This window comes from Vulpes lagopus, chromosome 9 (genome assembly GCF_018345385.1).
Source record: "Vulpes lagopus strain Blue_001 chromosome 9, ASM1834538v1, whole genome shotgun sequence".
Taxonomy (NCBI): Eukaryota; Metazoa; Chordata; class Mammalia; order Carnivora; family Canidae; genus Vulpes; species Vulpes lagopus.
Window position 1 is genome coordinate 504,709 of NC_054832.1, and position 18,918 is coordinate 523,626.

General features: G+C 69.0%; 2 protein-coding genes across 6 annotated transcripts; both read left to right on the forward strand.

Annotated features, from left to right (window-relative positions):
* Window positions 1-6,548, forward strand: SCRT1 (scratch family transcriptional repressor 1). The gene is made up of 2 exons (XM_041768822.1): window positions 1-1,036; window positions 3,043-6,548. The coding sequence occupies exons 1-2, from the start codon at window positions 922-924 to the stop codon at window positions 3,981-3,983; spliced, it is 1,056 nt and encodes a 351-aa protein (XP_041624756.1). The 5' UTR covers window positions 1-921; the 3' UTR covers window positions 3,984-6,548.
* Window positions 6,549-9,776: 3,228 nt separating this feature from the next.
* On the forward strand, window positions 9,777-18,773 carry DGAT1 (diacylglycerol O-acyltransferase 1). 5 transcript variants are annotated; one of them, XM_041768753.1, is made up of 17 exons: window positions 9,777-10,175; window positions 14,279-14,366; window positions 16,020-16,060; window positions 16,141-16,226; window positions 16,309-16,361; window positions 16,542-16,647; window positions 16,755-16,868; window positions 16,972-17,046; window positions 17,135-17,238; window positions 17,355-17,393; window positions 17,475-17,516; window positions 17,592-17,636; window positions 17,717-17,829; window positions 17,925-17,990; window positions 18,070-18,157; window positions 18,237-18,299; window positions 18,376-18,773. In XM_041768753.1, exons 1-17 carry the CDS (start codon window positions 9,985-9,987, stop codon window positions 18,529-18,531), a joined length of 1,470 nt encoding a protein of 489 aa, XP_041624687.1. In that variant the 5' UTR covers window positions 9,777-9,984; the 3' UTR covers window positions 18,532-18,773. The 5 variants fall into 5 exon arrangements, with proteins under 5 accessions (XP_041624687.1, XP_041624688.1, XP_041624685.1 ...); XM_041768754.1 differs by lacking the exon at window positions 16,309-16,361 and having other exon boundaries at window positions 16,190-16,226; XM_041768751.1 differs by lacking the exons at window positions 9,777-10,175; window positions 14,279-14,366 and adding an exon at window positions 14,373-15,466 and having other exon boundaries at window positions 16,190-16,226.
* Window positions 18,774-18,918: the final 145 nt, after the last annotated feature.

Genomic DNA, 18,918 nt, shown 5'->3' on the forward strand with positions numbered 1-18,918 from the left:
GCCGCGGGCGCAGGAGGCCGGGCCAGGAGCTGTCCGAGCGCCGAGCCCCGCCCCCGGAGCCCCCGTCCCTCCCTCTCTCCTTCCCTCGGCCCGCCCTCCCTGCGCACCCCTCCCCCCGAGGACCCCCGCCCCCCGCTCGCCGCCGCCGCCGCCGCCGCCGCCGCTCGCTCCGGCTGCAGAACAATAAAGCAAGGCTCCCAGAGACCCCCGCCGAGGACCCCCGCCCGGCGGCCGAGCCCCCGCGGCCCGCCCCCCGCCGCCCGCCGGGCTGAGCGCGCCCGGTCGCTGGCCGAGGTGCTGGCCGGGCCGGCGCTGGCCGCGGTGCTGAAGCTGCTGGCGCTCCCGCCGCCGCCGCCGCCGCCGCCGCGTTCTCCGGGCCCGGCGCCTCCACCCCCAGGGGCATGGGGGGTCGCTGACTGAGGCTCCGCCGCGGCGGTGGGGGGGGAGGGGAAGGGGGCCGCGGAGCCGGGCCAGCCCTGCACCCACTCGCAGCCTCCGGGCTCGGGACGGAGCCGCTCCCCCCTTCCCCACCCCCCACCCCCCGGCCTCCTCCCCCGCCTGTCCAGGGGCGGCACTGCGGGCTGGGAAGCCGGGACCAGAGGAGGGAAGGAAAGAAGGAAGGAAGGAAGGAAAGAAGGAAGGAAAGAAGGAAGGAAGGAAGAGAGGAGAAGAGAAGAGAAGAGAAGAGAAGAAGAGAAGAGAAGGAAGGAAAAGAGGAGGAATCCGGAGAAGCAGAGGAGGAAACGCAGGGCAGGCAGGCAGGAGGAGAGAGGACGGCACTCCAGCGGCAGCATCCAGAGGCCAGAGTGGGGACCCGTGCTGCCTCCGCCGCTCCTCGGATGGTGACGGGGCCCCGCCGCGGCCGCAGCCCCCCCGCGCCCCGGCTCCGCAGGCCCGCAGCGCCGGAGCCCCGCAGGAATCATGCCCAGGTCCTTCCTGGTCAAGAAGGTCAAACTTGACACGTTCTCCTCGGCGGACCTCGAGAGCTCCTACGGGCGCGCCCGCAGCGACCTCGGAGTGCGACTGCACGAGAAAGGTGCGAGCTGGGCTGAGGCTGGGGACGGCAAGGGGCCCAGGGCAGTGCTGGAGGGGGCAGAGGACCAGAGTACTGGGGAGGCAAGGGGCAGGGGCCCCGGGAAATAGACCCGAGGAACCAGAACCAGAGGGAGAGGGAGGCTGAAGCTGGACTGTGGAGGAGGGTGGGGAGAGGGGAACGCAGAGGCAGGCCAGAGCAGGGCCACGGCCGCCGGGCAAGGAGAGTGCCAATGCGGGAGAGGAGGTGGGGAACAAGGGACGGGAACAGGAAGTGCCCGAAGGTACACACCGACCCACACCCTGACCATGCGGGGACAGATGCGGTCGTACGGACACCTGGCTGATATGACGGGACCTGTCATGCGTGCAGACCCACACCCAGAAGCCTGGGCCTTCCTCGGCATCATCCTGTCTTTTTTTTGGCTAGAGTCAGCCGAGTGCTGCGAGTGCCTGGGAGTAGGCATGGGTCCAGTGGGGGCCGCCACCTGTCAGGACTAGGGTGTCAGCAGAGAAGCAGCAGTATTTCCCCTGCAGCCGGGGTCAGGCAGGAGGATGTGGGCAGGAGGGCTGTACATAGGGAGGTCCCAAGTGCTGGAATCAGGGGGAGGCTCTTTGTGTAAGGTTGCTCAAGTTCAAGGACAACTGTTAGCATGCAGGCAAGAGGGCTGGGAGTGCCAGCGGCGGCCTGGGGTGATAGAACAAGTGTGACCTGAGCCTGTGTGTGAGCCTGTGTGCGCCCATGTGACTGCGTGCGGCCATGTGACTGTGTGCGCTTGTGTGTGACCCTGTATGAGTGTGTGCCTGCCTGTGTGCCACTACATGGGACCATGTGACTCTGAGGCCGCTGTGCACCCATGTGACTGGCGACCCTGGCTGAGAGTGTGTCCTGGGTGGCTGCATGTGTGACCCTGCATGAGTCGGTGCTGGGCTGGGATCAGCGTGCAGCCCACCCCTTTGAGGACACTCCAGGGCTGACGGTGGCTGGGAGGTTGGGTGTAACCCTGGAGAAGCCAGAGGCTGCATCGTGTGGTGTGTGCATCTGTGACTTTGAGGTTGTGAGATCCATCTTGTGCCTTGAGAACAACTGCGGTTATCGGCTTGAATGATGCTGCCTCCCTGCAGCTTGCCTCAGTGAAGGTGTCCCCTGCTGGGTGCCCTGGCACTCCCCGGTCACCCACCCGCCTGCCCGCCCGAGGCTTGGGAAGGCCCCGACAAAGGGTTAGGGCCTGGGGGAAGAGGGCTATGTGGAACGAGGGAGGGCCCAGAGGGTGCGGGATGACCGAAGGGAGTGGGCGAAGAAGTAGAGTGGAAGGAGGGAGACCGGGCTGGAGCGGGAAGGGGGGTCCGGTCCAGTGAGGAAGAGGAGACACCTGGGCGGCAGGAAGGAGGTTCTACCGGGTGGGAGGGGCTGCCGGAGGGAGAAGTCTTCAGGGCCCGTGAAGGGGGGGGGGCGGCTCGGGGGCCAACGAGGGGCAGCATCCAGCCCGGGCACGAGTTCTAGGTGCCGAGGGGAAGAGCAGGTGGGAACCCCGAGAGGCAGGAGCGACGGGGTCCCTTGGTGGGCGGTCCCGGCTTTGTGCGCTGCGGGTCCGCAGTGTGTTGCATAATCAGGGAAAACTGCTGAAGTGGGGAGAACCCGAGGGGGAGGAGGGGTGGAGGAGGAAGGGCGAGGGAAGCGCCGCCCCTCCCCCCTGACCTTGAGGCTCCGCGGAAGGGGGGCAGCCGCGCCCGAGGATGCGCCTCTGTCCTCCCCCTGCGCGGGTGGGGCGGGCGGCGGGGGCGGAGCCGGCCCGGTCTCATCTGTCCTCTCTTCTCTCCACCCCCCCCCCTCCGTGCTCCGTGCCCCGCGGTCCCCGGCCTCTTCTCCTTTGTCCTTCTTCCTGTTTGCTCCTTCCCGGACCCCGTGTGTCCCGCCCGCTGCCCGCTGCCCGCTGCCCGCTGCCCGCTGCCCGCTGCCCGCTGCCCCCTCCCTCTGTCTGCCTGCCTGTCTGTCCGCCCGGCCCCCAGGATACCTCAACGACTACGCGGGGCCCGCCTCCGTCTACGATGGCGATGCGGAGGCGGCCTTGCTCAAGGGGCCGTCCCCGGAGCCCATGTACGCCGCGGCCGTGCGCGGAGAACTGGGCCCGGCGGCCGCGGGCTCGGCACCGCCCCCCACCCCGCGCCCCGAGCTGGCCACGGCCGCGGGCGGCTACATCAACGGCGACGCGGCCGTCAGCGAGGGCTACGCGGCTGACGCCTTCTTCATCACCGACGGGCGCTCGCGCCGCAAGGCCGCCAACGCCGCCGCCCCCTCCACGGCCTCGGCCGCGGCTCCCGACGGCGACGGCGGGGGGGGCGGGGCCGGCGCGGGCGCGCGCGGCGCGGGGGCGGGCGCCGGGGGCCGCGGCGGCGCGCGCGCGGGGGTGAGCGCGGAGGCGCGCGCGGGGCCCGGGGCCGGCGGCGCGGGGGGCCGGCACGCGTGCGGCGAGTGCGGGAAGACGTACGCCACGTCGTCGAACCTGAGCCGCCACAAGCAGACGCACCGCAGCCTGGACAGTCAGCTGGCGCGGCGCTGCCCGACGTGCGGCAAGGTGTACGTGTCCATGCCGGCCATGGCCATGCACCTGCTCACGCACGACCTGCGCCACAAGTGCGGCGTGTGCGGCAAGGCCTTCTCGAGGCCCTGGCTGCTGCAGGGCCACATGCGCTCCCACACGGGCGAGAAGCCCTTCGGCTGCGCGCACTGCGGCAAGGCCTTCGCCGACCGCTCCAACCTGCGCGCGCACATGCAGACGCACTCGGCCTTCAAGCACTTCCAGTGCAAGCGCTGCAAGAAGAGCTTCGCGCTCAAGTCCTATCTCAACAAGCACTACGAGTCTGCGTGCTTCAAGGGCGGCGCTGGCGGCGGCGGCCCCGCGGCCCAGGCGCCCGCCGCCTCGCCGCAGCTCGGTCCCGTGCAGGCCTAGGGCGGCGGTGCCAACGCCAGCCCAGCCGGTCGGCTCTCAGCAATACGGGCCCCCAGGGAAGTCTCCGCCAGCGCCCGGGCGGAGGGGCCGGAGGGCGGGCCCCTCCTCACAGCAATAGAGGGAGGGGGCCCGGCCCCGCCCCGCCCGCCGGGGGCCTTGTCGGCCCCTTCAAGCAATAGGGTCCTGAGGGGAGACCCACCCCGACCCCCCTCCCTTCCCCTCCAGGGTGCCCCAGGCTTTTTCCCAGCAATAGGGTCGAGGAGACCCCGAACCGAACCTCATCTCCGAGTTAGGTCTCTGAAGACCGGGGTGGGGTGAGGTGGGGAGCACCCCCCTCCCTCCTCTGCGCCCCTGGGTCGCGCCGCAGAGACTCAGGTCTTCCCCACCCCTTTCCAAGCCTTCCAAGGGCCAGGCCTGCGGCCTAGACGTCCGGGGAGCAGGCGGGGGGAGGAGCGGGAGGGGGTCCTGCGGAGGCGGCCCTGCTCCTCGGCCTCCGCGGAGCCCCGGGGGGGACAGACGCGCTGGGGACGGGAGAGAGGCGGGCGGCGGCACCCTCTCCCTCGGGGCCGCTCCGGGGCCTGGGTCCCGGCCGCCCCGCTCTCCCGCCCTCGCATCCTCGCATCCTCTGCCAAATCCGAATTCTTCCAGCCCAGCGTCCCGGGCTCTGTCCTTCATAACGAATAATAATGACGCATATCGAATCGCATGGACTTATCCGACCTCCTCAGACCCCAGCGCCCCCGCCCCGGGCCCCCCCCCCTCGTCCCCGGGCCCTCGGTGCGGGAGGCCGGAGCCCGGCCCGGCAGGCAGGCCTGGGCACGGCCCATCACACACCTCTCTATTCGCTTTGCGGGTAAAGCCCCCTGGGGGGGTTGCGGATGCGTCGGGTTTCTCTCTTTCTGTATTTGTACGTTTTATTTATGAACGGATTGCACTCGGGTCGGGGAAGGGGCGCTGAGGCCCCCACCCTTCCCGCCGACGCCGGGGGCTCGGGACGTCCGGGGTCACCTTCCCCGCCCCTGAACCCCGCCCCCTGGGCCCCGCCCCCTGGGCCCCGCCCCCACTCGGTTGCCAACTTTCGCCCGTCTATGCCAAAGCCTCGGCGGCGACCCCGCCCCAAGGGCCCGCCCCATTGGCCGCCGCCTTTGTGACGTCACTGCATGCAGCCCCACCCCCTCCCGTCCCTTCCCGGGGCTGCCCGCTTCCTGTCCCTTAGTTAGTCCGACGCCGACTATAGAGCAATAATGCGCACTGCATGCGAAGCTGCCGCCGCCTCTAGAGTTACTGAGAATCAGGTATCCCCCTGCCCTACCCACCCCATAGGCCCCTAGATCAGGGACATTGCGCGGGGCCGGACGCGCAGACTTTCTTTCCCCCTCCTCCCTCCCCCCCACGGCAGAGCCCTGCGGGTGTAATGGCTCCAGGGGCAGGGGCAGGGCGGTTGCGCCCGAGACCCCTCCTTCAGTCATCCATCACCCACCGACGGACTGTTCATTGGGCACCTACCATGTGCCAGGCCCGCTGCAGAGTCGGCCAGGGATGCAGCGACCTGCAGGGGGTGCATGTGGGTGACAGGGGTCCAGCAGGTTTGGGTGGGCCAAGGAGGGCTGCATCTGCAGAGAAAGGCCTGGTCCCTAGACCCAGCCCTGCATCCCCCTTACCTCTTCCCCGCCCCAGCCCGGGGCCAGTGCTGGGTGCAACTGGGCTCGACCTTTGACTTGCACCTGGTGTTCTCAGCTCAGGTGGCACAGACCCAGGGCCCCAAGGCCCAGCATGAGCAGGGCCACCCATACCACCGACTCTCAGTCCTTCCATCTTCTGGCCTCCCGGGCTCTGCTGTGTGGGGCCAGGGCCCCAGGCCAGACAAAAGGTGCACGCTGGAGTGTATGGCCTGGTCAGCCCCATCCCACTGGGCGCCAAGCTGCTACCCAGCTGCACCCACCGGAGCGGACTGAGGGCCCAGCCCAGCAGGGCCCATATCCAAAACCCTCTATACCACAGCCCCGTGTCCACACAGCTCCCAAGCGGGGGCCTGCCCTCCTGTGCTGGGCACACCCGCATGCACACGCACACACAGGCGCCCCGCCCCATCCCCACACGCCTGTCTACCTACCTAAGGAGAAGGCCAGAGGGCCATGGGCCGGCCAGGGCCTCCCGCTTCTCCCTACACCCCGCCGCCGTGGAAAGCCATGGGCCCCCTCCCGCCCCCATAACTAAGCAGCACAATAACCGACTTAGCGAATTCAGGTAGAAGGAACGTTTAGGTAGCACCTATTTTGTACTGATTCTACGAGTAGGGCCCGAGATGCGGGGGCCCTCGGGTGGGGGTTGCGGCCGCCGGCCTGCCCCGCCCCCACCCCCGCCTGCGCCCCGCCGCCTTGTACATACTCCCACCCGGAACAGGCCGGGATTTTTACTCGGGCCGCGCCCCTCTTCCGCCCCCGTTTGGGGCTGGGCCGGCCGGACAGACGGACGGACGGACAGACCTCCTTCCTAAGCACAATAGCACCAGCTCCCCGGAGCGCCGCACCTCCACGAGGAGAATAAATGCCACTCTTGATAGAACTTGGAGTGTCGGGTTGATGTCTGCAGCGCTGGGCCTACAGGGGCGCTGGGATGTCGGAGGGCCGTCTGTCCAGTCCTGCTGCGTCCCGGCAGGGCCGGTGCAGGCCGGGCGCTGGCAATGGCAGCCTGCCCGTGCAGCCCCGGGGGCAGCTCACTGCCTGTGTCAGGCGTGCCAGTGTCCCTTCTCGGGAGAGGGCTGTCTTCATCCTGCCAGGAGGGCCGGCTTGGCAGGCCGAGGCATGGGAGGACTCCCCTGAAAGCAAAGCAGCTGGCATTTGTCCAGTGGCAGGTTAATCCACCCTGTGCCAGGAGCTGAGGGAGCCAAAGGTCTCCTGCCTGAGGTCAGGCCCAGCCCAGAAGTGACCTAGACTCACCTGAGTCGGTACAGCAGGGCCTGCGGACCTCTGGCCTACTCTCCCTGCAGGGGCTCCTGCTGCCCCTCGGGGCTGACAGGCCACCAACGACCCTTCCTCAATGCCAGTGGAAAAAAGGGGGACAGCAGAAGGTGCAAGGTCTAGCCCCTTCCTGCTCTGTGCTGCCCACATCCTGACCCCTGCAGTGTGAGGAGGCCTCCAGGGACAGCTGACCCATGCTGGTTCTGGGGAGGTGCCACTCAGGTGACCGAGGGGCTTCCACAGCCACTCACAGCTCTTGAGCTCTAGACAGGATGAACCAAACTGAGGTGAGGGGCAGGACCTGGGCTGGTCAGGGGCAGCCCGGGGACAGGGTCGCCTGCCCTAGCAATGCCTCCTGATACCCAGGTAGGCAGGTATGAGCTGAGGGGCCTAGAGTCTTTGGAGACATGCCCTCAAACCAGGTCATCCCAGAGCAAGCTGTGTGAACCCTGGCAGGAGACAGGTCTGCCCAGATTTCATCAGGGTGGACGGCCCAGGTAAGCCTGTAGGTTGCTCAGGGTGGGGCTCAGGCGGAGGTGGGCGCCCTCTTTGGGGAGCACTAGGAGCCTGTGGAAACCTCTGGAGTGAAAGCCCCTGTTCCAGGGAGAGGTCAATGTCCTGGACCTTTCACTGTCCCCAGGCTGGGGAAGGCTTTGTAGGAAGAATCAGCCTCAGGGAGGACAGCTTACCCGAGGCCCGCCTTTGACAGCAGCCCTTCCCCACTACCCACCCGCCCCGCCCCTGAAGTCACACCCCGGGGAGTGTCCAGGCCGGAGGAGCGCTCCTCCCTTGCCAGCTCCTGGATGTGGACCAGAGGTCTCTGCTTCTGCAGGCCCCCGGGGGGCCCTGGGGTGGAAGGGCGGGACCTGCCTCCCCGGGCCTGTCCCTCAGTCCCCATAATCTCCACGGACAGGACCCTGCATCCCGAGCCGGGTCTGCCCGCTGGCCCCCCCCCCCGTGTTAGGCGCCCGCCGGCGAGGCCCGACCTCTGGCCCCTGCGCAGGTGCGGCGCGGGCAGCGGAGCGGCCCTCTCGCGCCCGGGTCGCCAGGCACCCCGCCTCCGGCGAGCCTGCCCCTCCCCCGAGGTGACTGGGGCCGCGGGGGGGGGGGGGCCGGGCGCCCACAACTCCTCCCGAGGCCCCGCCCACGCGGCGCAGGCCCCGCCCCGGCGCCGAGGCTCCTCCTCATCGGTGCTCCCGCAGCCCGCGCCTGCCCCGCGCCTCGCTGTCCGGCTCCCCGCGCGCCCCGCTCGGCGCCCGAGCCTCGACGGCCCGGCCGGGGCCCCGCGGGGCTGCTCCTCCCGGTGGTGCCTCGTCCACTCCGGTCGCTTCACTCCTGCTGCCACTTGCCAAAGAACGGCTTGGAGCCGGCCGTGCACGCGGGCGGCCGCTTCCAGCCTCACGGTTCCCGCTTCCTGGCCGCTGCGCTCGTCCGAGGCCGACCGGGAGCCTGGGTCCTCAGTCTTCCCCGACAGCCGGGGCGGGCCCCGTGGCTCTGGGCTCCGCACTGGAAGTACGGCGCAGCCAGAGGGCACGCGGGGACCGTGGGCGCGCGTGGCAGCGCTCCCGGGGCACACTCCTACGCTGCGGGCGCCCGCGAGGACACCCCTTTGTTCACCTTCGCTCGGGACCAGCATTCGGCAAGGCCTAGCGCAGCCTGGCGCGGGCCAGCTGGTGCACAGGCGCCGAGGTCTGTAGGACTGGAGGGGAGAGCAGGTGGGCGGCGCAGGCACGTGGCAGGGGCTCTCCTGCCCAGGCCCGCAGCCCCTGGGGCGGGTCACTGGAAGACACGGCCCGGTAGCCCCCGCCTGCCAGGTTCGGATGCCGGGCTATCAGTCCCGATGGCCCAGTGGCAATAGGGACGTGTCTCCGAGGGCCCAGACACCGTGATGAAGGCGGCGGCCAGTCCGCACGAAGACGCCGCTAACCGCAGGCCGACACTCTCGGTGTATTTGCTTCTAGAGAGGCGCTCTTCTGGCCTTGCTCAGCTCGGGCATGAATGGCTAATGGAGTTTTGCTGCTGGGTAAACCTGGCTGAGCCCCCAGGAAAGCCTCGCACCCCGAAATCCAGGATGCTCTCACTCCAAGCCCCACGCACAGAGGCGTGTTAAGCTAAGGTGGGAGGGAGGCGCACTTGCCACCTCGCAGTCGTGCGAGACACGGGAGCCGCTGGGTCTCCAGGCTCCCCAGGCCCTGGCAAAACTAGCCTGGGTGGAAAGGATGGCGGCCCCGCAAGCCTGCGGGAGGGGCCACCCCGGGCGGGGAGTCCCTGTGCCCGCGGGGCCCGGGGCTGTGGAGCCACCGGGCAGGGCGGGCGTCCCAGGGACCGGGGCCTGGGCCTCTGTCCTGCTCCATCTTTCGGTCTGGCGCTTGTGTGGACAACCTCAGCCGAGGAAAAGCAGGTGCTAACTAGAGGGCTCCCCGACGTGCGCTCGGGACCCACACGCTGGGTGGAGCAGAAGGCGAGTCCCGCGCCCCGGCCCGCCCGGCCCGCCCAGGCGGACGCTAACCCCGGAGGGCCCTCGGAAACGATTACGCCCCGGGCTCCGCGCCTGGCTGAGCAGTGGCGCACCCCTGCGTTTCCCGAGGGATGAGCAGCGGGGAAGCGGCCGGGGAAGCTCCGCGGAGGCGCCGCGGCCCGCGGGGAGGAGGCTGCGTCACGGGCCGCACCCCCGAACCCTGTCCTCCCCGCGTCCCGGGCGACCCCGCTCCCAGCGTGCCGCGCGCGGGGCGACCACGACTCCCAGGGTGCCGCGCGCGGGGCGACCACGACTCCCAGCGTGCCCCGCGCGCCCGCGGACTACAAATAGGCGCGCGCCGCCGCGGCCGGCCAGTGAGCGGCTCCCAGAGCGACGCGCCCGCGCTCCCCGACGGCCCGGAGGGCGCGCGCTGATTGGCGGCCCGGGCCAGCGCGCGGGCTACGGCGGCCGGCAGGGGGCGGTGGCGGCCGTTGGCCGAAGGGCTGGAGGCGGGGCCGCGGGCCTTGGGTGCTGCGAGCCCGGCGGGCCACGACTCTGCCGGGACAGGGTGCGGGTTGAGGCCATGGGCGACCGCGGCGGCGCGGGCGGCTCCCGGCGCCGGAGGACGGGCTCGCGGCCCTCGAGCCAGAGCGGCGGCGGGCCCGCGGCGGCGGAAGACGAGGTGCGGGCCGCGGGCCCCGAGGGCGACGCGCCGGCCGCCGACAAGGACGAGAGCCGCGGCTCCGACGCGGGCGGCAGCCACTGGGACCTGAGGTAGCGACGCGCCTCTCCCTCAGCCCTGAGCGCCGACCCCTGTCCGGGCCCTCCGAGTGCCCGGGCGCTCCCCGACTGGGCGTGGGCAGGTGTGCCCTGGCCCCGCGGGGGAACTGAGGCACGGACCGGAGCGCCACCCGCCAAGGTCACCAGGTGGAAGCGCCCCGCCTCCAGGCGCCCCTCCGCGCACCCCGGGGGCGCCCGGCCGGTCCCCGTGCGCGAGGAGAGGAGGCCGGGGAGGCCCTCGGGGCTTGCTGGGGCTTGCTGGGGCGGCCCCCTGAGCGGCCGTCTGGTCCTGCCCGCCGTCCCCAGGGGTGTGTTCCTGGGGCCCCCCTCACCCAGAGCTCGGCTGGCCCGGGGCCCTGCTCATGTTAGCAGAGGTGGCCTTGCGGGGCAGAGTCGGGCTCTGCCCACCGGTGGGGCAGCCTGTGTAGCTGGGGGGCTGGCGGGCAGGCGTGGGGAGCGGGTCGCACTTGGCCGGGGCAGCGCTCCCTCCTGGAAGCTGGCCACGGCCTCCCTCTGCCACCTCCAGCCTCGTCCTCCCGCTGCTGACCTCCGCTCTGGCCCAGGGGGCCTCGGGGGCTTTGGCGTGGGGAGTGCCTTTGGGGCTACAGGTTAGCACGGAGGAAGTGGGGGGTTGGCCAGTGTGCCTGCCAGGATCTGCTGTCTCGGTAGGAAGAGAGGCTTTCTTCACCATGGCGAGAGGGGGGTGAGGGCAGCTGGGGTCCGTGCCCTCGGGGTGCTCACAGTCCACCTGGAGATAAGGTAATCTCAGCACTGAGCCGCGTGGGCAAAGGTCAAGCCCAGAGTCTGCAGGCGCCGCAGGCGCTGCACGGAGGAGGAGGAGGAGGAGGAGGAGGAGGAGGAGGAGGAGGAGGAGGAGGAGGAGAGGAAGGAGGAGAAGGAGGAGAAGGAGGAGAAGGAGGCGGCCACCCTGCGGGCCAGTGAGGGAGGCTGCGAAGTCCCCCCCCCCCCCCCCCCCCCCCCCCCGCTGCTAACTGCCGTCCAGGAGGCAGGGGCATGGCTAGCACCATCTCCTCCAGGGGTGGCAGGACTTGTCTTTTGTGTAAGATGGGGGGCGCTGGCTTTGGGCCCAGTGGCTACTGCGGGACAGGCTCCTCCCGCCTCCACAGGACCAGGTGTCGGGAAGCCTTGCCTGTGCTCCTGATAGCTGGGCTGAGCCAGTGCAGCCCTGTCTCCCCAAACTCAAGGTCGACCCCCAGGAGGAGGATCTGGAGATGGCCGGGATGGCGGGGATTAGGGATTACACCCCTCCTGGTCCCCAGGCCAGGCAGGCCACGTGCTCTCGTGCCTTCCCCAGCCTTCCGTTTCCCCATTCCCCCTTACTCCCCGGCCCGGGCCTCCTCCCCTCCCTACACTTCCTGCTCACCTGGGCCTGGGCAGGTGGGTCAGGCCCTGGGTGTGTCCCAGACAAGGTGTGGCCATGGGGCGGGAAGGAGGGGGCACCGCACACAGCGCCTTGTCCCGGGGCATGTGGCCCTTGGTTCGTGGGCACTCCAGGCAGAGCCTTCTGCGTGCAGGGTCCCCCCCAGGGTGTCTGTTCCTGGGTCTGAGCATGTGGAGGGCCCACCTCCTCACCTTGTATCCCAGGAGTCAGCTCAGAGGCTGGGTGAAGGAAGTGCTGACAGGCTGACAGGCTGGCAGCAGGGAGGATAGCTGGCCCTGGAGCTGGACCCTGAGGTCCTCAGGTGTGACCCTCACTGGGAGCTGTGTCCCTGGGTGAACTTTGGCAAGCCTAACTCTCCCCGTGCACCTACCTCCCAAAGGGGATGTGATGGATGTGACACATGTGATGAATTACAGTGACCGTGCTGGCTGGGTGGACCTGGGGAGCAAGTGTGGGACGGCTGCAGGGCACAGGGGTGTGGGCGGCTGCTGGTAGCAGGGGAGAGGGCAAGGCCAGCTGTCTGCCCTCTGGTCCACTGCAGGCCGTACCGGCAGGGCTGGACCTTGTGGCTTTGGTGGGTGGTGGGCTTCCTCCCCTGGGTCTCTGACCTGTGGGGAAGTGGGGTGCCTGGGGTTGGGGTGGGAGGAGCTCCATGTAGGGCCTGGGGAGTGGGGGTGGGCAGGTTGGGGAGCCCTCGAGCTGGACAGAGCCTCACGGCAGGGATCTGAACACGTTTTTATGATGTTGTTTGGTGTCAGATTTGGAAAATGATACCCCTTCCCCAGCCCTGTTTTCATCTTGGAGGTGGCTGAAAATAAAGCCAGCGTGGTCTTGGCGGCCCAAAGGGGACAAGGGGTCCTGAAATGTTCGCTGGATGGATGTTGATGTGCAGATGGAGGTGGCCCTGGGACGGCTCCAGTGAAAGTGAATGGGCTCACACTCGGCAGAGGGGCTGGCCCGGGGTCAGGCCCAGAGACTGCTCTCTGGGAAGTGGGGCCTTGACCTCTGCTCACCTCACAGAAAGGCAGGCGCAGAGACTCGGGGAGAAGAGGGCCTCAGTGGTCCCACCGCAAGGCCCAGGACAGACAGACCTGGGAGCTGGACACGAGGAGGCCAGGCCTGTGGCCGGGACAGGCTGGTGGGCCGTGCGCAGCGCGGGCCTTGCCTCCACCCTGGCTATGGGGTGCCGGGGAGCATCGCAGCCTTCCCAGCCCCTCCCTCCCGGTGGGGCCGTCTGGGTGTTGACCACAGCCGTAGCAAGGCTGGCCACTGAGGCAGGGTCAGCCCTGAGAGACATCTGCTACGGGGCCCCCGCTGTGTCCTCCTGAGTCCGCTTGTCCTGCCTGGGTGCCTCACGAGGGGGAGACGTGCGTTCACAGGAGGGGAGGGGAGGCCCAGGGCTCACGTCTTACAACACTGGAGGCCTTGCTCAATGCTGTGTGGGGCTTCCTGGTGGCACGGCAGCTGGGGTGGGTAGGGCAGGCCGAGCGCCCCAGGGGCTGGGCTGTGGCTAGGCTATGGGTAGCCCCGGCCACCCTGTGGCCCTTTTTTTTTTTTTTTTAAAGATTTTATTTATTTATGAAAGACACAGTGAGAGAGGCAGAGACACAAGCAGAGGGAGAAGCAGGCTCCGTGCGGGGAGCCCGACGCGGGACTTGATCCTGGCACTCCAGGATCAGGCCCTGAGTCAAAGACAGACACTCAACTGCTGAACCACCCAGGCGTCCCTCCCAGTGGCCCTTCTGCTACCTGTGTCACCCTGAGGATCGGGCGGGGATGTGCGGGCGGCTTCTGCTTCCCCTTCCCCATCAGGTGGGAGCTCTCCTGGGTGGGTCCCGAGGTCTCCTCTTCCTGCTTCTGCGGGGACCTCGCCGCCATCAGGCCCCTCTTGCCTCTTCGGCCGGGGCGGGAGCACAGTACTTACCCTGTGGCTGAACTGGGCCGGGTTCCGCTCTTTTAGAAACAGTTGGAGGCTACGGGAGCGGATGAGGCCCGGGCCCCTGCCCTCAAGGCGCATGTGTGTCCAGGTGCTCAGCTGGCCCAGGGCCCCGCGCGCACTCAGAGCTGCATGGGCCCAGCATGGGGAGGAGGTGGTTGGAGGTGGGGACCCCTTGGGGCACTGGGCGGTGGGGTGGGCTGATGAGCAAGGCAGGTCCAGGCGCTGCTCCCACGTCTGCAGAATTGCGGGCTGGGCCTGTGGCTCCCGGAGCCCATCGCCCCCCGGAGCCCATCGCCCCCTGTAGCCATTACGCATGGTGGCGCCAGGGGCCTCTGGGGAGTGCGGATGGGCTCTTGGCCTGCGGTGCTCCAGCTCCCTGTCGCCCTGGGCTGGGCAGGGCCAGCTGTCCTCCTGTCCTGGAAGGACAGGCTTCTGGGTGGTCCTGAGGGCTTGGTCGTACCTGGCCCCCCCCGTGATTGTGGAAGGGGAGTAGGACATGTGGGCGGGAGAGTGGGCAGGGTGGGCATGGGCGGTCCTGCTGGGCTACAGTAGACAACAGTTGCCCTGTGGGAGGGGCTGGGGTCCTCCTGAGGCTGGCTGCTGAGGGGCTGGACTTGGCTGGGCCCCTGGGCTCGGGGGGCGGGAGGTGAACCCACACCTGGTCCTGGCCCAGGGTTCTCACCGCCCGGGGGACAGGGGGAGCCCACACTGCTCTGCTGGTGCCTGCTGGTGAGTGTCTGTCTCTCGCCCTACCAGGTGCCACCGCCTGCAAGATTCTTTGTTCAGCTCTGACAGTGGCTTTAGCAACTACCGTGGGATCCTGAATTGGTGTGTGGTGATGCTGGTGAGTAGGCTGGTGTCTGGAGCAGGTGTCCCCGTGGCAGCTGGGGCCTCGGCCCGAGGCTGGCCTTTGCCTGGGCACAGGCTCTGCCCTTGGGGGAAGGCGCCAGAGCTTTGGTGTCCGGGTGGTCCCTGCACGGGCCACACGCCTCTCCTCCGTGTTGAATCCCAGAAACAGCAGGTGTGGGTGGTCTTGGGGTCCAGAAAGTCTCTTCTGTTCCGAGGGGTCCTCGTGGGCTGGGGTCCCTGGCAGGCCTGGTCGGGGGGAGCAGGGGTAGGCTGACGGCTCTTGGGCTCAGCCTGGCAGCTCCGGGCCCCGACAGCACACTCGGCCTCGGCCCCAGGTGCCCCTCTGCATCCACCTCCGCGGGTGGCCTGGCTGGGGCCCCGGCCTGCTGGCACCTTGGGTGGGGCTGTGCTCGTGGCCCGGGAGCAGCCCGCAGGGTGGGGCAGGTGGGGCAGGGCAGCAAGGGCCTTGGGCCCAGCCCCTGCTGCGCCGGCTGATGTGGCCAGAGGCCTTTGACCCTTCCCTGACATCAGCACCTCTGTCTTGGGTGCGGCTTGTGGTTACGTGTGGAAACGGCTCCTGGCACACCCACATCCTCCTGTCATGGCCCTCTGCTCCGTGGAGCGGTCTGGTGGGCGGGAAGCTGGCTGGGCAAGGGGACAGTGGCTCCGACACCTGTCCGACCCTCAGATGTGTCCTTGGACCCCGGAGACCTTCTGCATGGGCCGCGTTTGTAGAGGCAGTCACGGAGGGCAGGCCCTGGGCCACTTGGCAGCACTGCCTGTTCCCTGCAACCCTTTGGGCCTGCCCGGCCCTTGGCGTAGCCCCAGAACCTTTCCCCTGCTCTGCTGCCTCACCGCACTCCTGCTGGACGGGATGTGCACCCCGGGGCCGGGGCTGCGCTGCGCTCCCTCCACCAGCGTGGCCCACCAGCAGCTCCGGCTCCTGCCTGCTGTGGGCTCTAGGAGGGGCCACCACCGGGCGTGGTGGCAGCAAATCTGTGCCCCGCAGGAGGTTGGCCCATGTGGCTGGGGGAGGGCGGGCTCCTGTGTCTCTCTGCGTGTCACCTCCTTGTGAAGCCTTCCCTGACCACCCAGGTAAGGGATCCCAGCAGTGTCCCCTGGCCAGCATCGCTATTCCACAGAGTGTGCCGCAAGCCCTGCTCAGGGCCTAAGTTGAGGGCACCCGGCAGGGTCTGTGCTCTCTGGGGTGGAGCAGAAGACCCTCGGGCCTGCAGAGGGAAGCCATTCCCCAGCCCCGGGCCAGACTCAGGAGCCCATCTTGCTGGGGCCGTGCTGGGGCCATGGGCCCCGGGCTCGGAGAGCGGAAGAGGGCAGTCCGGCCTCAGCTGCCTAGCCCCCAGGACTGGTCAGCTTCTCCCCACTCCCCGGGGTGTGGGACATCCTGGGGCCTCGGGGCCCTGGACCGCTGCTAGGGAACAGGTCATCTGTGCTGCTGGTGTTGGGGTGATGGGGGCACTGCTGCAGGACTTCCTGTCCCTGCAGTGGTGTGGGGTGAGGTGTGCAGGTCAGATGGGTCACAGGATGCTGCCTGGACACCCAGGGCTCTTGCCCCTCCGGGTGCTGAGAGGAGCTGGGGGGCAGCCTGTGACCAGGGCTAATGGGGCTGTGCCCTTCCTCTCTCTTGCAGATCTTGAGCAATGCACGGTTATTTTTAGAAAACCTCATCAAGTGAGTGTCCTCCCCAGGGCCCCGGCCCCGCCCCTGACGCCCCTCCCCACCTGCTCAGGCCCTCATCCCCCGGTCCCCAGGTACGGCATCCTGGTGGATCCCATCCAGGTGGTGTCTCTGTTTCTGAAGGACCCCTACAGCTGGCCCGCCTTGTGTCTGGTTATTGGTGAGCTGGGCGCCAAGGAGGCCCTCGGGTGGGGAGGGCCAGGGGTGAGCTGCGCCTGAACCTGGGGCACTTCCGTCCTCAGTGGCCAATGTCTTTGCCGTGGCTGCGTTCCAGGTGGAGAAGCGCCTGGCGGTGGTAAGCAGTTCCGGGGTCCCCTGTCCCGCCCAGAGGTCGGCTCCCCTCGCTGGGCCTACGGTTCAGGCTGCGAGTAGCTCTCCCGGGAGGGGCTGTGCCCCAGGCCTGGCGGCCCTCCCCCGGGGGGCCCTTCGCCGAGGGAGTGGGCGCACTGGCTGAGCACTGCTCCCCCCATCCCAGGGTGCCCTGACGGAGCAGGCTGGGCTGCTGCTGCACGTGCTCAACCTGGCCACCATCCTCTGCTTCCCGGCAGCCGTGGCCTTGCTGCTCGAGTCCATCACGCCAGGTGCGCCGCGTCCTTCGCCCCAGCCCGCCCCAGGGGCCTCCAGGAGAGACCCCGGCCTCCTGTGGGCCGTGTGGGAGGGCTGTGGCCTGAGCCTGCCTCTCCCGCAGTGGGCTCCGTGCTGGCTCTGATGGTGTACACCATCCTCTTCCTCAAGCTCTTCTCCTACCGGGACGTCAACCTGTGGTGCCGAGAGCGGAGGGCACGGGCCAAGGCCAAGGCTGGTGAGCAGCTGCCCGGGGTTGGGGCCTCGGCGCTCCGGTCACCAGCCATGGGGGTCCAGACCTGGGCCGCAGCCAGGCCTCACCGTCCCTCACTTGCCTGTAGCTCCCGCAGGTAAGAAGGCCAACGGGGGAGCTGCCCAGCGCATGGTGAGCTACCCGGACAACCTGACCTACCGAGGTGAGGCCCTCCCGGGGCCGGGGCAGCGGGGGTGGCCCTGAGCCCCCACGGGCACTGGCCTCACTCCTGCCCTCACTCCCTCCTGCAGACCTGTACTACTTCCTGTTTGCCCCTACTCTGTGCTACGAGCTCAACTTTCCCCGCTCTCCCCGCATCCGAAAGCGCTTCCTGCTGCGGAGGCTCCTTGAGATGGTGAGGACAGAGGCTGGCTGGGGGGGCTTGGGGGCTGCTAGGTGCTGGGGGGTTTGGGGCGGGCCAGTGGCTAGGGGCCAGGGCCTTAGCCTGGTGTTCTCTGCTTCCTCCCTCAGCTGTTTTTGACTCAGCTGCAGGTGGGATTGATCCAGCAGGTACTTGGGGCGGGGCGGCGGGGGCGGGAGGGGCGGGTGCGCTCCCTCGCCAGGGAGCTGACACTGTGCCCTCCCCTGCAGTGGATGGTCCCCACCATCCAGAACTCCATGAAGCCTTTCAAGGTGAGTGGTGGGGTTCTCCCGGGGCGGGGGGCGCGGCGGCCGGGGCGCGGGGCCAGCTGAGCTCTGTCTCTGCAGGATATGGATTACTCCCGCATCATCGAGCGCCTTCTGAAGCTGGCGGTGAGCGGCCGGACGGGGCGGGGCGGGGCGGGGCGGGCGGGGGGCGTGTTCTGCAGCCTGGCACCTGCCTCCCCCTGCAGGTCCCCAATCACCTCATCTGGCTCATCTTCTTCTACTGGTTCTTCCACTCGTGCATGAACGCCGTGGCCGAGCTCATGCAGTTCGGAGACCGGGAATTCTACCGGGACTGGTGGTGGGTGGCCGGGGCCTGGCGTGCCGGGGGCGGGGCCTGGGCGGGGCCTGGGCGGGGCCTGGCCTGCTCCGTCACTCGCTGCTCCCAACCCCCAGGAACTCCGAGTCGGTCACCTACTTCTGGCAGAACTGGAACATCCCGGTGCACAAGTGGTGCCTCAGGTGGGCGTGGGCAGGTGTGGGGCGGGCGGGCGGCTGGGGCCGGAGCCAGGCACCCGTCCCACGGCCCCTCCCTCCGCAGGCACTTCTACAAGCCCATGCTCCGGCGGGGCAGCAGCAAGTGGGTGGCCAGGACAGGGGTGTTCTTCGCCTCGGCCTTCTTCCACGAGGTGAGCGCTCTGCGGGCCCCCTGCCTCGCCCCTGGGCGGTGTGGCCGAGCGCGGCTGATGCCCTGTCACCCCGTTGCAGTACCTGGTGAGCATCCCGCTGCACATGTTCCGCCTCTGGGCCTTCACCGGCATGATGGCTCAGGTGAGCGTCCCTCCCCAGGCCCCCCCGCCCCGCCCCCGGATCCCTGTGGCCAGCTGACCTCCGCCCGTGTCTCCAGATCCCGCTGGCCTGGATAGTGAGCCGCTTCTTCCAGGGCAACTACGGCAACGCAGCTGTGTGGCTGACACTCATCATCGGGCAGCCGGTGGCCGTGCTCATGTACGTCCACGACTACTATGTGCTCAACTATGAGGCTCCCGTGGCGGGGGCCTGAGCTGCCCCAGCTGGTCCTCACAGCCGCCTCCTCACCTCACTGCCCACGGCCAGCCCCCACCTGCGTGCTGGGGAGGGGGGCTGGCTCTCCACTGCCTCCTACGAGCCCCCAGAAGGCCTCTCTGCCCCTATGGGGCTCCCTCCTGCCCTGCTCAGGGAATGGCAGACCAGGCACAGGCCAGGGCCCAGGGACCTGTGCCAATCTGCCCAGGGGTTGAGGGAATCAATAAAGTGCTGTCCAGAGTGGCTGCCCTCAGCCTGCTGGGGTTGTGGGGTGCTAGTGGCGCTCTCGGGAGAGGGTCTGCATCCCGCTGGCCCTGTCAGTGCCCACACCTCCTGGGGGTGCCACGTCCTGGGAGGCAGCCACGGTGACTGATGGAGAGGTCCG

Excerpts from the sequence above, each read along its gene's own strand:
- SCRT1 (XM_041768822.1), top strand. The coding sequence starts at position 922 with ATGCCCAGGTCCTTCCTGGTCAAGAAGGTCAAACTTGACACGTTCTCC. Across the intron at positions 1,037-3,042 it reads AGTGCGACTGCACGAGAAAG|GATACCTCAACGACTACGCG; the intron begins GTGCGAGCTGGG and ends CCCGGCCCCCAG.
- DGAT1 (XM_041768750.1), top strand. The coding sequence starts at position 14,866 with ATGTGGCCAGAGGCCTTTGACCCTTCCCTGACATCAGCACCTCTGTCT. Across the intron at positions 17,047-17,134 it reads GGACAACCTGACCTACCGAG|ACCTGTACTACTTCCTGTTT; the intron begins GTGAGGCCCTCC and ends TCCCTCCTGCAG. Across the intron at positions 17,637-17,716 it reads AGCGCCTTCTGAAGCTGGCG|GTCCCCAATCACCTCATCTG; the intron begins GTGAGCGGCCGG and ends CTCCCCCTGCAG.